The sequence below is a fragment of the Propithecus coquereli genome, unplaced genomic scaffold (assembly GCF_000956105.1).
Source record: "Propithecus coquereli isolate 6110/MARCELLA unplaced genomic scaffold, Pcoq_1.0 Scaffold54, whole genome shotgun sequence".
In the NCBI taxonomy this organism is placed as follows: Eukaryota; Metazoa; Chordata; class Mammalia; order Primates; family Indriidae; genus Propithecus; species Propithecus coquereli.
This window is the reverse complement of record NW_012151285.1, coordinates 2630831-2643134: the sequence shown is the minus strand read 5'-3', so window position 1 is coordinate 2643134 and position 12304 is coordinate 2630831. Positions and strand designations below refer to the sequence as shown.

General features: G+C 44.5%; 1 protein-coding gene across 1 annotated transcript in view; it reads left to right on the top strand.

Moving 5' to 3' along the window:
• HUNK (hormonally up-regulated Neu-associated kinase) overlaps positions 1–12304 on the top strand; it is a 104378-nt gene that overhangs the window by 46063 nt on the left and 46011 nt on the right. Inside the window, exon 3 of the mRNA XM_012657364.1 lies at positions 9093–9148. Within this exon, the coding sequence (XP_012512818.1) occupies positions 9093–9148 (56 nt within the window). The remainder of the gene's footprint in view (positions 1–9092; positions 9149–12304) is intronic.

Here is a 12304-nt window from a genome sequence, read left to right as displayed (position 1 = left end):
GCCGCAGGACTGGGAGGAAGACACACACGATCAAAGAGCGCAGGAGCCCGCGCTTGGATGTGTGTCAGCGCCGCGGTTCCAGGGCTGTGACCCTATTCATTCATCAATACTGGGACAGGGCCGTCTGCGCTCAAGAGGAATGCAGTGCGGGAGAGGAGGCCCTTCTTTGTTCTCTGGGGCCTGACAAGAAGCAGGCACAACCTGTGCTGGTGGGGGATTAGGAAGTTCTTGTAACTTTCAGGTTTTCTTGGTGAGGGGAAGGCGGGGAAGGCAGATGAGAGGGGAATGATTTCTGCTCACCTCTGGGAGCTGTGTGGGATCCCAGGGCCTGCTGAGAGCAAGCACATGCTCAGAAGCACAGATGATAGCATAAGTTTTGTGTTTAATTGGGTTTACAAAGATAGGCGCTGGGTATGGTGGCTCATGCATATAGTGGCAGAAGGATCGCTTGGGGCCAGGAGTTTCAGACCAGCCTGGGCAATATAGTGAGACCCTGTCTCTACAAAAAATAAAAGAATTAGCTGGGTGTGGTGGCACACACCTATAGTCCTAGGTACTTGGAGGATCACGGGAGCCCATGAACTGAAGGCTGTAGTGAGTTATGATCGGGCCACTGCACTCCAGCCTGGGTAACAGAGTGAGACACTATCTTTAAAAAAAAAATGAGATTGGCAATGTGAAGTTTTGCAAAGCTCTAGCCGAGCAACTTTGTGGGTCGGGATATTCAGTGGTCGGCGGCATTGGCTCTAAAGCCAGACCACCTGCGTCCATGTGCTGGCCCTACCACTTAAAAGCGCATTGGGCAAATGGCTCAGGCTTTGCGCACCTACACAATAGGGATGGATTATGCTCTTCACATGGTTGTTGTGAGGATTAGATAAGTCAATCCATGTAAAGTGCTCAAAGCCAAGACACTGCCTCAGGACAAAGTATGTGTTCCCTGTAATTATTGCTCATTTCATACACTCCGCAGCTGTTCTCTGCTTGCACTTTCCTTGCTATCTTTGCCTGGCTGAATCCTACTCACCCTTCAGGTCCCAGCTCCAAGCTCACCGTATCCAGGAAGCCCTCCAGGTTGGGCCCCCTGGCCATAGACCATGGCACCCTCTGCTTTGCTTCCCAAACACTTATCCCACAATTACTTACTTGTTTGATATCTGTCTTCAGTACGGGCCATAGCTTAGCCCCGTGCCCAGCCCAGGGGGCACACAGTAAGGCTTTGTTGAATGAATGAAGGGAAATGGAATGAATACTGCTAGTGTCAGAGTTTGCGCTGGGATGGAAGCTTTTCTGGTAGCCAGTCGTGTGTTCGTTCTGGACTGTTCCAAATTTTCCCTGGGATTTCGGGGGAGTTTCTTCACTGACTTAGTGCCAATTTGTTTATTTTTCAGGTCACAATTTGTAGAGTGGCATCTTTCTAGTGAATAGCTCTTTTCATTTTTATAAACAGAATTCACTTCCAGAACATTACAGGAACTCAATAAAGGTTTCATTTTGAATAAATAAATCAGGTACCTGCTTAACAAATTATTCTTGTGTTTTATCAAAATGTCTATATTGCAAATAAATCAAAGATTTGCAAATCATTTGATTTTAATACAGTGCTTTTGAGGATAAGACCTGACGAAAAATCTTTTGTTTCCTGCAAAAGCCTGTTGCCCCAGGAGTTGTGCGCTTGGGGAGTTTTGGATGCTTTATTCTTAGCTTATTATTAAAATCCATCTTGTGGCCATCCCCACAGGCAAAACTTTCTCCCCCAGACTTAATCCTGTCTGAGTTTGGTCTAGCCCTCCCTGGGCTGCTTCTCTCATGACCTTTCACATGGGGGGCTGTGCCCCCAAACTGTTTGCTTATGGCCAAATTCATCTCCCCTTTTAAGTCTTCTCTTTGGTCTTTCCTCTTGACCTTGTCTTAGAATCTTTACCTTTATTAGCCTTGGTTCTAGCCTCTCACCTCATAACCGCTACCCTTCGCATCTCATCGGAGGGGCCCACAAAGGACTTAGGCGTGCCTCCTCTCATTTCCTTCTGCCCCCCGCCCTGCTGGGTAACCCCTCTTATGCTGGCCAGCTTCCAAGGAGGAATCAGAGCTCAGAGAGTGGAAATGACTTGCCCAGGGTCAGTTGGAGCGAGCCCGGCGCCAAGGCTTGTCTTCCTTCACTTGCCCAGGCCTCCGCGTCTTCGCTCAGCCCCTCCATGTCTCACACGCTCCTTCTCTCCCCTCCTTGAATCCTGGCGGCCTCAGTTTTATGCCATTTAGTTCTTCACTTTCATCTTTGGTCTCAGCCCTAAGCGGCTGCCCCTCAGCCTAGGCCACCTGCGCTGGGCATGGCCTGCTGAGGCCCGGGGAGAAACTCTGCCTTCAGTCCCATCCCACTGTTCTGGATGCTTGTGATGCGCACACACACACGTACATGACCGTATATATACACAATGTGTACACACTGACACGTGACCACTCACACTTACATGTGTGTGTGCAACACACGCACACATTTACACATGCGTATACTCACAGTCATACAACACATATGGATGCGTGCATGCTCACACACACATACTCATGCTCTCCCCCACGTGCATGCACACACATGCGTGCACATACATATATGTGTGCTTGCACTTGCAGTGTGCACACAAAAACCCATGTGCTCTCACACACACTCCCACCCCCACCTCCCCAGCACTGCTCCTGTCTGCTTCTTTGCTTCACAGGGTCAGAGCAGCTGCTTTTTTTGGGGTGGGGGGTGGCCAGGACCCATATGTTTGTTATGGCAACAGGGCCCTCCCTGGCGGTCCTCCCTTGCACTGTCAGTCTGGGAGGAGGTGACTGAGTTCACTGTGGCCAGTGTTGGACCCTTCGAGATGACCATCTTTAAGGAAATGCAGGGAGAGTTTGGAGGGGTGGGTGGAGGGTGGGTGGTAGCCTGTGGTGAACCTTTAATTATTAGTAACGACCTGTTAGTGCTGGTTCTTTTGAAGGAACCTAGATGAGGTGATTAGGTGATACCTGGAGGGTGTTGTTGGGGCTCAGAAAACAGTACCCCAAAGTGAAGGCTTCAGAAGCAAAAGTTTTTCTCTGACCTTCCCCTGTCCTCCCGTCTCTCAGCCCCATTCTCTCCCGGGGCTAGCTTAGCCTCACAAACTGGAATCCCTCTTCCCCAAGGTGGGTCTTAGCAGCCAGAACCCCTTTTCTCGAAAGCCAGCCCTTAACACCTAACGATATTCTGTGTAAAAACTGGCCGTTAAGAAATTAACTGACCTGCCTTGACTGTAGGTCGTAAGACTCCCGTGGAAGAGAGGGTCCTGCCCCACACCCGGAAGGAAGGATGCCGCTCGGAGAGGCCAAGAAGAATCCAGACAGACAGGCCTTGCTGGGCGTCCCCACTCAGTCTGTCAGCATTGGATCAGACCCTTGTCCGATCGTGTTTCTACACGGCTGTCCATGCGTTGTTGAACCTAAGCATTAAAATGGACAATGTCCCCTGCATCTTTGTGCCTTCACTCTGAAGGCTCCCCTGTGTACATGTTAAATACATGCGTGTGCCTGTTCTCCATCTGCCTCATGTCAGTGGTTTTTCAGCGAACCTTATAAGGGGGCCCAGGGCCTTGGCCTCTGCACGAGGAAGAGTCTCCTTCACTTAGGTCCTCTCTAGGTCTCTGGACAAACACCCCCACACACGACTCAGCGTCAGGTCTGGGGAGTGCGGTGATGACGAGTGGTGTGGGGCATTTCTCTCTGAACAGCCAGTTAGCAAAGGAGGTCCGGAAGCCTCCTGCGCCTGCCCCCCCTGTCCCTCCGGCAGCCTCTTCTCCACCGGGCTCGCTCCCCTACTCTCCCAAAGGGCCACTCCAGGCTTCTCTCATTTGGTACATTGGTTTGCTCCTTTTGTTCCCAAGACATTCTGTCCCTTCACCCAGCACTGTCCTCGTTAACCCACCTTCCAGCACCTCGTACAGGTCACGCCCCATCCCCATTCTTGCTTCCCCTGAATCCTCTTCGAAGCCCTTTTGGCCAAGAAAAAGTTATTTCCCATCCATCCAGGGGCCATTCCCCCTCCTCCCATTGTGTTCTCAGTTATAAATTCACACTGAACTTCAAATTTACCTGCCACAGAGAGGAATTCTTCGTACTGCAAGACGGAAGGGAGACCCTCCTACTTCTCTCTCCCCTCCATGAAAGTGGTCGTGGTTAACCAGGTCAAGGACCACTGATGTGAGGTTGAGCGTCTACTTCCCCTCCCCCGTCGCCATGTGCGGACCAGGCTGCCGTTGGTACCTCCTTTTCTGTAGGGCAAATCGCACACTTAGCAGAGCCAAGTGTTTTGCTCTTGAATGGAGCTAGAGTAAACACCATGCTTTTCACATGGACCCCAGAAGGTTTTCTGATGGAGCCAGTTTTCTGAATAATAGAGACCTGCCAGTATTTTTTTTTAAAGGCACTCTGTAGAGCTGGGTGTGGTGGCACGTGCCTGTAGTTCCAGCTACTCAGGGGCTGAGGCGTGAGCATTGCTTGAGCCCAGGAGTTCAAGGCTGCAGTGCGCTAGCATTGTACCACTGCACTGCAGCCTGGGCAACAAAGCGAGACCCTGTCTCTATTTTGTAAAAAAATAAATAAAGGTATACTGTAATATGCGAACACTAAAACCTTATGAATAAATTCACCCTTTTCTTAATTCAAGAAGGTGTCTCTCAATTTTGTGTTCTCTTGGGGTCATTTGTGGCCTCTTTGGTTGTTGTTGAGTAGCCAGGCAGAGGGTCTGGGTGGCCCTCTGTGCTGAATGGAGTCAGGAAATTAACTTCACGTGGTCAAGGATGCTCTACAGTGAACCACCTGAGAGGCACTTGGGTGTAGCCATACCATTCTTAGTACTGATCGCTTAGGAAAGGGAAACACATCCAAAAGCTGCTTTAAAATAATTCATACTTTATTTTTTTTTAGAGTGGTTTTAGGTTTACAGGAAAATTGCACAGAAACTACAGAGCATTCCCACATTGTTCTCCCATTATCAATGCCTTGTGTTAGCGTGGTACATTTGTTACAACTGATGAACCAATATGGATACGATATTATTATAATAACTGAGGTCTGCAGTTTACATTAGGGTCACTCCTTGTGTTGTACAGTTCTATGGATTTTGACAAATGCACGATGTCATGTATCCACCACCACAGTATGAAGAAGAATTCTTTCACCATCCTAAAAACCCTCTGTGCTTCACCTGTTCATACGTCCTTTCTTCCCTTCCCAACACCAACCTCTGGCAACTATTAATACTAATCTTTTTCCTGTCTCCACAGTTTTGCCTTTTCCAGAAATGTCGTATAGGTGGAGTCATAGTATGAGGCCTTTTCAGACCAGCTTCTTTCACTTAAAAACACGCATTTGAAGTTCCTCCATGTCTTTTCATGACTTGATAGCTCAGTTCTTCTCATCAATGAATATTCCAGTGTTGGAGGTGTCAAGGTTTGCTTATCCATTCACCTACTGAAGGACCCCTTGGGTGCTTCCAATTTTGGAAAATTATAAATAAAGCTGCTATAAACATTCATGTCCATAAGTTTTCCACTCATTTGGGTAAATCCCAAGGTAAAGGCTATTTTTTAAAATGGGATTTTAGAGCCTTTTTTCCTAAGGAGTCAGAAGGAAAGTATCTCCCCTGCTTCTAGACAAGTTATGAAATACAAGGCAGGAGGTGGAAATAAATAAAGCCAAAAGAGGTGGAATGTTCCTTTCATTTGGGTAGGTTGAGTACACTGAACTTCTGGACAGAGACTAGGGTATTAATAGCTCACCTTTCCATTAACTAGTCACGGCACCTTCAGGAGGTTAGACTGGTTATCACGAGATCTTTTAGAAGCCTGGACAGAAGGATGATGCCATACATGGGTAAATAATCCCAGTTAACCAGGTTTGTAACCAGGTTTGAACTGAGCGTTTATCTTAGGGGATGGGGGGTGGTTACTATGGGATGCAGTAACTTTGAACTGATTTTATTTTTCTCATTTTGCCTAATTCTTATATTTTTAAACTTCCTCCTCTGATTTTATGACATCTCCCTGATTTTAAAAGTGTTTAATTTTTCTTTTGGATTTTCTCTTCATTGTAAGTCTTCCATTTATATCATTCTTCCAATCATTGTGGCTGTTCTGTAGGCTTTCATGGCCCCAGAAATACCCAGCTTGGTTTTATTATTCTTGGCAATTGCTTTCTTTTGCCTTGCCTCTTTAAGCTGTTTCTCTCCACAGTAATTGTACTGAACCAAATTTCTCCCTTAGCGTGGCTTCCATTCTTCCCAGGCAAAGAGGCTTAATTTCGTTTGAAACAAACTGCGGCCTTTTAGATTTAAATAATGCTGCCGCTTTGTAATCAGTGTTCATGGAATCACGGTTGGAGCTGGCATGCTATTTTGCGTGTGCATGTGTATGTTTTGGAATTACCATATATGCTTGGGTAGAAGTCCGGCTTATACTGTGTCTTAATTATCTGCAGAAAAGAGGAAGTGCCTTACAGGGTCCTGGCAAATCTCTCATATTATGGGCATATGATTTTGATTTCGGTATTTTATTTTCAACAACAAAGTACTAGTTGAAGAAGACACATTAACCTTGTTTAGACTTACTGATGACTTTGGGTGCTCTAGAAATCCCAGAGGAATTTGGTAGAAAGGGAGGCATCTCTTCTAGAGATACAGCGTCAATTATGATAGTTTGAGAGGCCAACTCTAAAAACAATTCTCTGAACGGTTAATTTATAGACATTTTAAATGAGTTTGGGATAAGATTTCCAGCAAGTGCATCACATACAGATTCAAAAAATGCTCTATCTCGAACATCCAGTCACCTGAAAGGCCATGTCACAATGGAAACATTGCACTCAAAGGGCCATCCTGGTTCTGCCTGTAACAAGTTTGAATTAAATTATTTCATCAAATGTGACGGTATGGAAACAATATTTCTAAAATAATTATGTTAACGTTTAAGTGTATGATCTTAAATGTGATGGTACAGCCTCACAGATAAGTAGCACATAAATAGTCATTTAGTAATTCCATTGCATTCCTAATAATTATATATTTGTGTTTTCCAAAAATCTTTTTCTGAGGGCTGAGGTCTTCCTGTTGGGAAAATGAGGGGTGCCACCTTAAATTTGGGTCACCCTGTATTTGGACATGTATGATACCTTTAAAAGGCAGACATGGTTTTGAAGTATTCTGTGTATTGTTCCATTCGGACTGAGGTGAAAGTATACAGTTCTGCCCATTCGTGGGTGCACTGGATTGGGGAATATCTGTTTTATATTCCCGCTTTTAACACAGATCTTCCCTCAGCGAAGTGTCCAGCCCTAAGGCTACCAATAACCTTCCAAATCTGAATCCGTTGGACCCTTTTTAGAGCTCACCTTTTTTCTGCATTTGACTCCTTAATTCTTTTTCCCATCTTGAAATCCTGCCCTTGGTTGTTCCTGTGACAATAGCCTTGCTGTCGTCCCTCCTGCCTCCCCAGTCTGCTATGAATGTCCCTGTTCCCCACCAGCCCGTTGTCTCCCCCCTCCCCTTGGGCAATGTCGTGTCCTTTTAAGGCTTCCATTTCCACCTGCGCTGAGGTTGAACCTTGATGTCTTCCCTGCAAGGTTGGCCCACACAATGCTGTTCTGGTTGTTTTAAATATGAACTTGTTGCCAACATTTAAAAATTGAGATCCAATCTGGATTTCTGGCTTCTCTTGGAAAAGGAGGTGAGCTGGCAGTACTGGGACCGAACTGTGAGCAACCGTCCCTGTTAAGTGGGGCACCGTTGTCTTGTTTGCCACAGATAGTCCTAGCGGCTGCTCCCTTTTGTTTCTGACGTTGACGTAGTGTATCAGTTGCCATTTTTGTTTTATTGTGATTACACTATTCAATTCCTTACAAAAGAGATAGGAGGGGAAAAATTTCTTTTGCCTATCTTTCTATTGAAAAGTGGGAAAATGAAAGCAGGAGCAGTAATGGTATGTTTCAAAACAATGGAAGAAAGTATTTTTTTCTAATGGAAGAGAATATTCTTACATAATTAACATTCAAGGTGGGCCTGAGTTGGCAGGCTACAATTTAAAATGCCAGAGCTTATCATTGTTGACCTTGATGGTTTTGATGACCAATATACCCTTTTGCCCTTGTAAACACTTTTATTTCTGAAATCCAGAATGATCTCTTTGGTAATCTAGATTCACTGGTATTTACTGAGTACCTGGAATGTGCAAAGGTACTGGGGTACCGTGGTAAGCAAGGCAGACATGTTCTCTGCCCCGGAGGAGCTTGCAGTCAGCTGGCACAGATACTACAGGCACTTCACACTCAACAGGACCAAGGGTGCATTTCTCCTCCCACCTCCTCCTGTCCCTTGACTGTCAGTGAATGGTATCACTTGTCAACAGATTAGCATTCTTCATTCCGTCTGGAACTTAATTCCTTTTGGTTCTGTAAAGTTAACGTATTCTTAGGCATAGCACCAGGAATTAGGATACTGACATCTTTGGAGTCCATTTCCCTGTCCACGATAATATCTGCTTACTAAATAGATTGACTTGTTTTCACCTGCCAATTTGTCATGATACTTGGGCTTCAACCATAGAGGTTGACTTAATTATCAATTAAGTCGGCAGTCAACTTTTTTTTTTTTAATTGCTTCCCAAATCTGTTCCTTACTGTGGCTAATGTTGCTTACAGTGCTGCAAACCCCTGGCTGCATTTGTATTTCTTGGGCTGCTCGGGCAGCACCTGTCTTGACTGGTATGTTCCACTCTCTCTGAACTCTCGTTCTGTTTGACTTCCAGGTTCCAGTTTAGGTCTTACTTCCTTCAGAAACTTTGTGTGATTCCTTCTGCCCTCTTTGCTCTCTGTTTTCTCTGAAATCCTTCTGCTTTTGTAGGCTACAGCAATTAATTATTTCATGTCTTATAAATACTTACTTATTGATTGAGTGAGTTTCGGCAGAAACCTTTATGGATGGGTCGAAAGTGCCTCTAAAACAATTCATTTCCCTTGAGAAGCAAAATGTTATTCTGCTATTTCGAATGCTTATCTGAAATGTTGTGTGGTTTTGTTTATTTCAGAGACTTGAAGATAGAAAATTTGCTACTAGATGAAGACAATAATATCAAGCTGATTGGTATGAACTTTTTTTTTAAACGAGATTATCTTTTAAGTGTTGTGTTGTCAATTCTCAACTCTGAACATCACCTATGGTCTATATCTAATCCTCAGACAATACTCTAGATCACCTTCTTTTACCTGATATGTAACAATGGTTTTGAAAATGAAAATTAATTTTAATAATAATTTAAACATAATTAGGAAGGTAAAAAACTGCAATGTGACCATGAATTGAATTTTACAGGCCCAAATAAATATTTGGTGGTCATGTGTTTCTTTGGATTATTCCAAGTATAGCTTCTCCATAAATTCAGATGGAGCTGAGCTTTTATAGAGGTTATTTTTATTTGGATTAACTGGAAAATTTCTTTAAAATAGCGGAAAATAGTTTGGCTGCAAATGGAAATGCTGCCCATAGCTTCACCGTGTCTTATTCCACTTTTCAATGAATGTAGGGAAGCCCAAAGTAAGGGGACTGCAACCCACCTTCTCTTTTCAATACAATCTGTGTCGGACCCCTGTGGTACAATGGCCAGTGGTGGCCTTGCAGAGGAATAATTAAATTCTGTACCAATTGCAAGAAAGCTCCAAGATAGAGTAAGTCATAGTTGGCTCATAATTCAAGGCCCACGTGCTCATTCTCTAGAAGAACTCAGGGTTTTTTGTTTGTGTTTTTTTTCCTAGATGGTTGCTCTTGGCAGAATCTCAGGACATTATTTTTATACCCAGATATTAGACAGCACCATCTTTTATTCCCCTCTTTTCTTTCTTTTCCCATCTCAGATGTAAGTAATTTCTTCTACCTTCATGGCTTGAAAAGAGTTTATATTAGGGGAAAAGAGAAGGATCAAAAGAAGAACTTTGCGAATTAACTCTTATACCCAAGAAGGAACTTTTGTTTGGCAAATGCTGAAAATCATCTCAAGACTCTTCAAAATATATCCTTCGAGTGACTTATTACATACCTTGGAATTGCAGCTCTCAACCCGGTAACAGGCAAGAGGCTGCACAGACCCCTCGGCTGGGTGATTAAACACCACTCACGGGTGTTGATAGATACACCCATTATTAGAAGATTGACCATGAAGAGGAAACCAATTTGCCCCAAAAGCATTTAAAAGAATCTATTCTTAGAAGATTCTTGGATAATCCAAAGAGTCTTTTTTTTCATTAAATTGTTTTACTATTGCATTTTAGTTGTCCTGAGGGCCAAATACGGAAGCCAGGAACAAGGCCCATGTTGAAACGCTTGCAGGATGTCTCTCTGGTCCTCACTTTTGGGATCTGGAGTGTTAAACAAAGGAGCCTCCTTGGTGGGGCGTGAGGCATGGAGGAAAAGGACCTGTACCTTGTCTTCGGAAGATGTGGAGGTGACAGTGACAGAGTTGTCCTAACAGCAGCAGAGATTGTAAGAGGCCAGGCTTTGTAAAGGCTGAATTTGCATGCCAGTAAAAGTTAGAATAATTCACTTCCCCGGGCATGGTGTAGACTGAGGCTGGTGAGTCGTGCCAAGCGCCGTGCACCTCCCCGTCAGGCACTGCCCGTCCTGTTTCTTTCCTTCACTTTGGTCCCCCTCTCTGCTCTGCTTTCTCCGCTTTCTCCTCAAGTGACAGCCCTGGGTGACCATTTGTAGACCCGTCCCGGGGAATAAGCAGTGCTGACAAGCACAGACCCTTTCCTTGGGTAGACGTTTGCTGGGTAGATTCTGGAAGAACCAATCACGGTGAACAGCGGGTGTGTTGATAAGTAGCTCACAGATTGACTGAATGATAAAACCTCTTAGAGGAGACCTGTGCAGGTCAGTGAGGAAATTGCATACCTAAATTACAGCCCACAGTTCTCCTCTCAGTGAGTGTGATGGTTGCTGTTTGGATTCCGGGAACCATTTCATTCCAGTCTCTCAGAGTCATCACTCGCAGCCCGCAACCTCTGGATGGGCAGAGGCATTTCAGGTCATGGGGCAAAACAGGCCCTGTCAGAAACCAGGATTCCCGAAATTGCTGGACAGGAGGCTCTGATAATTGGATTTCCCTTTGTTAGAACTTGTTAGAACTTGTTAGAATTTGTTAGAACTTGTTAGAACTCTTCACTTGGCTCCCAGTTTTTTCATGACCAAGTAACACTAAACAGCCTTAACGCACACCTGTCACCGAAAGAGACATTGTACCACCCCTGAGGGCAAGTGGGAACTGCATTTTGTTTGGCAGAATCTGCATTTCCTGGTTTATGAGGGACGGCAAGGAGGGGAGTAAGCCCAGTGTCTTGGGGGTTTCTTACCCTCGACTGGGCAATTTGGATCGCAGGTGTCTACTCCTGTCTTTCTGTAACTTCAAAGCCCTTTGAACCTCCTTTTCTTCAAAGGAATTGCCTACTTGTTTTTTTCAAAGGTGATTATAGCTATTATCATTTCCTCTTAATAGTTTCTCTTTCTTTGAAAAAATTTGGTTTAAATAAATCTACTTAAGCCATGTTTCAAATTAGGATTACCAGGAGCAAGATTTGATTTAATCAGTATTTTTTTTCTCCGCCCTTCAAAAAAAAAAGGCAGTCTGACGTTTGGTAAATTTAGTATAATCTTAAAATGGAAGAGCTGCAACTTAGAACAGTTTTGCACTTCAGTATTCCAGAGCAGTGTTCACCTGGGCGTTTTTTGAGATTCGTTTTGTAGCTCTCGGAAAAGGGAGTGATAATTGGCTGATGTCTTTAACAAATCTAATTGAGGCAGGCCCATGTGACATTGCTGGGAGGTGAACTTCTCTCTAGTTTCACAATTCTAATTATAGGCAGATGTGTAAAATTTTAATAATTAACAATTATGAATGTGAAACGAGCTAGTTGTTTCTCTACAATATATTTTAAATCAAGCCCTTTTGGCTGGATCAGCATAAGTCACTTAAAATGCAGGTTCTAACTCCTCCACTCTCCAAATCCTGGGCGAATTTATCTTCTGGAAACTGTACTTAAGTTAAGACCAGACTCTGTTCCCAAACTTGCCTGGGACGTGGAGGGAGATCTGGTCTCTTATCTTGCCTCTCTCTGCCCTCTGCTGCTGACAAGCCCTTCTTTCTAGACCCAGGTGGGGGGAGGGGGAGGCTCTTTCATCTTCCTGTTCTTCACAGCATCTTCCCACTGGCCTCATTCTCCAGACAAGGAATGAAATGTTCAGAGAGGT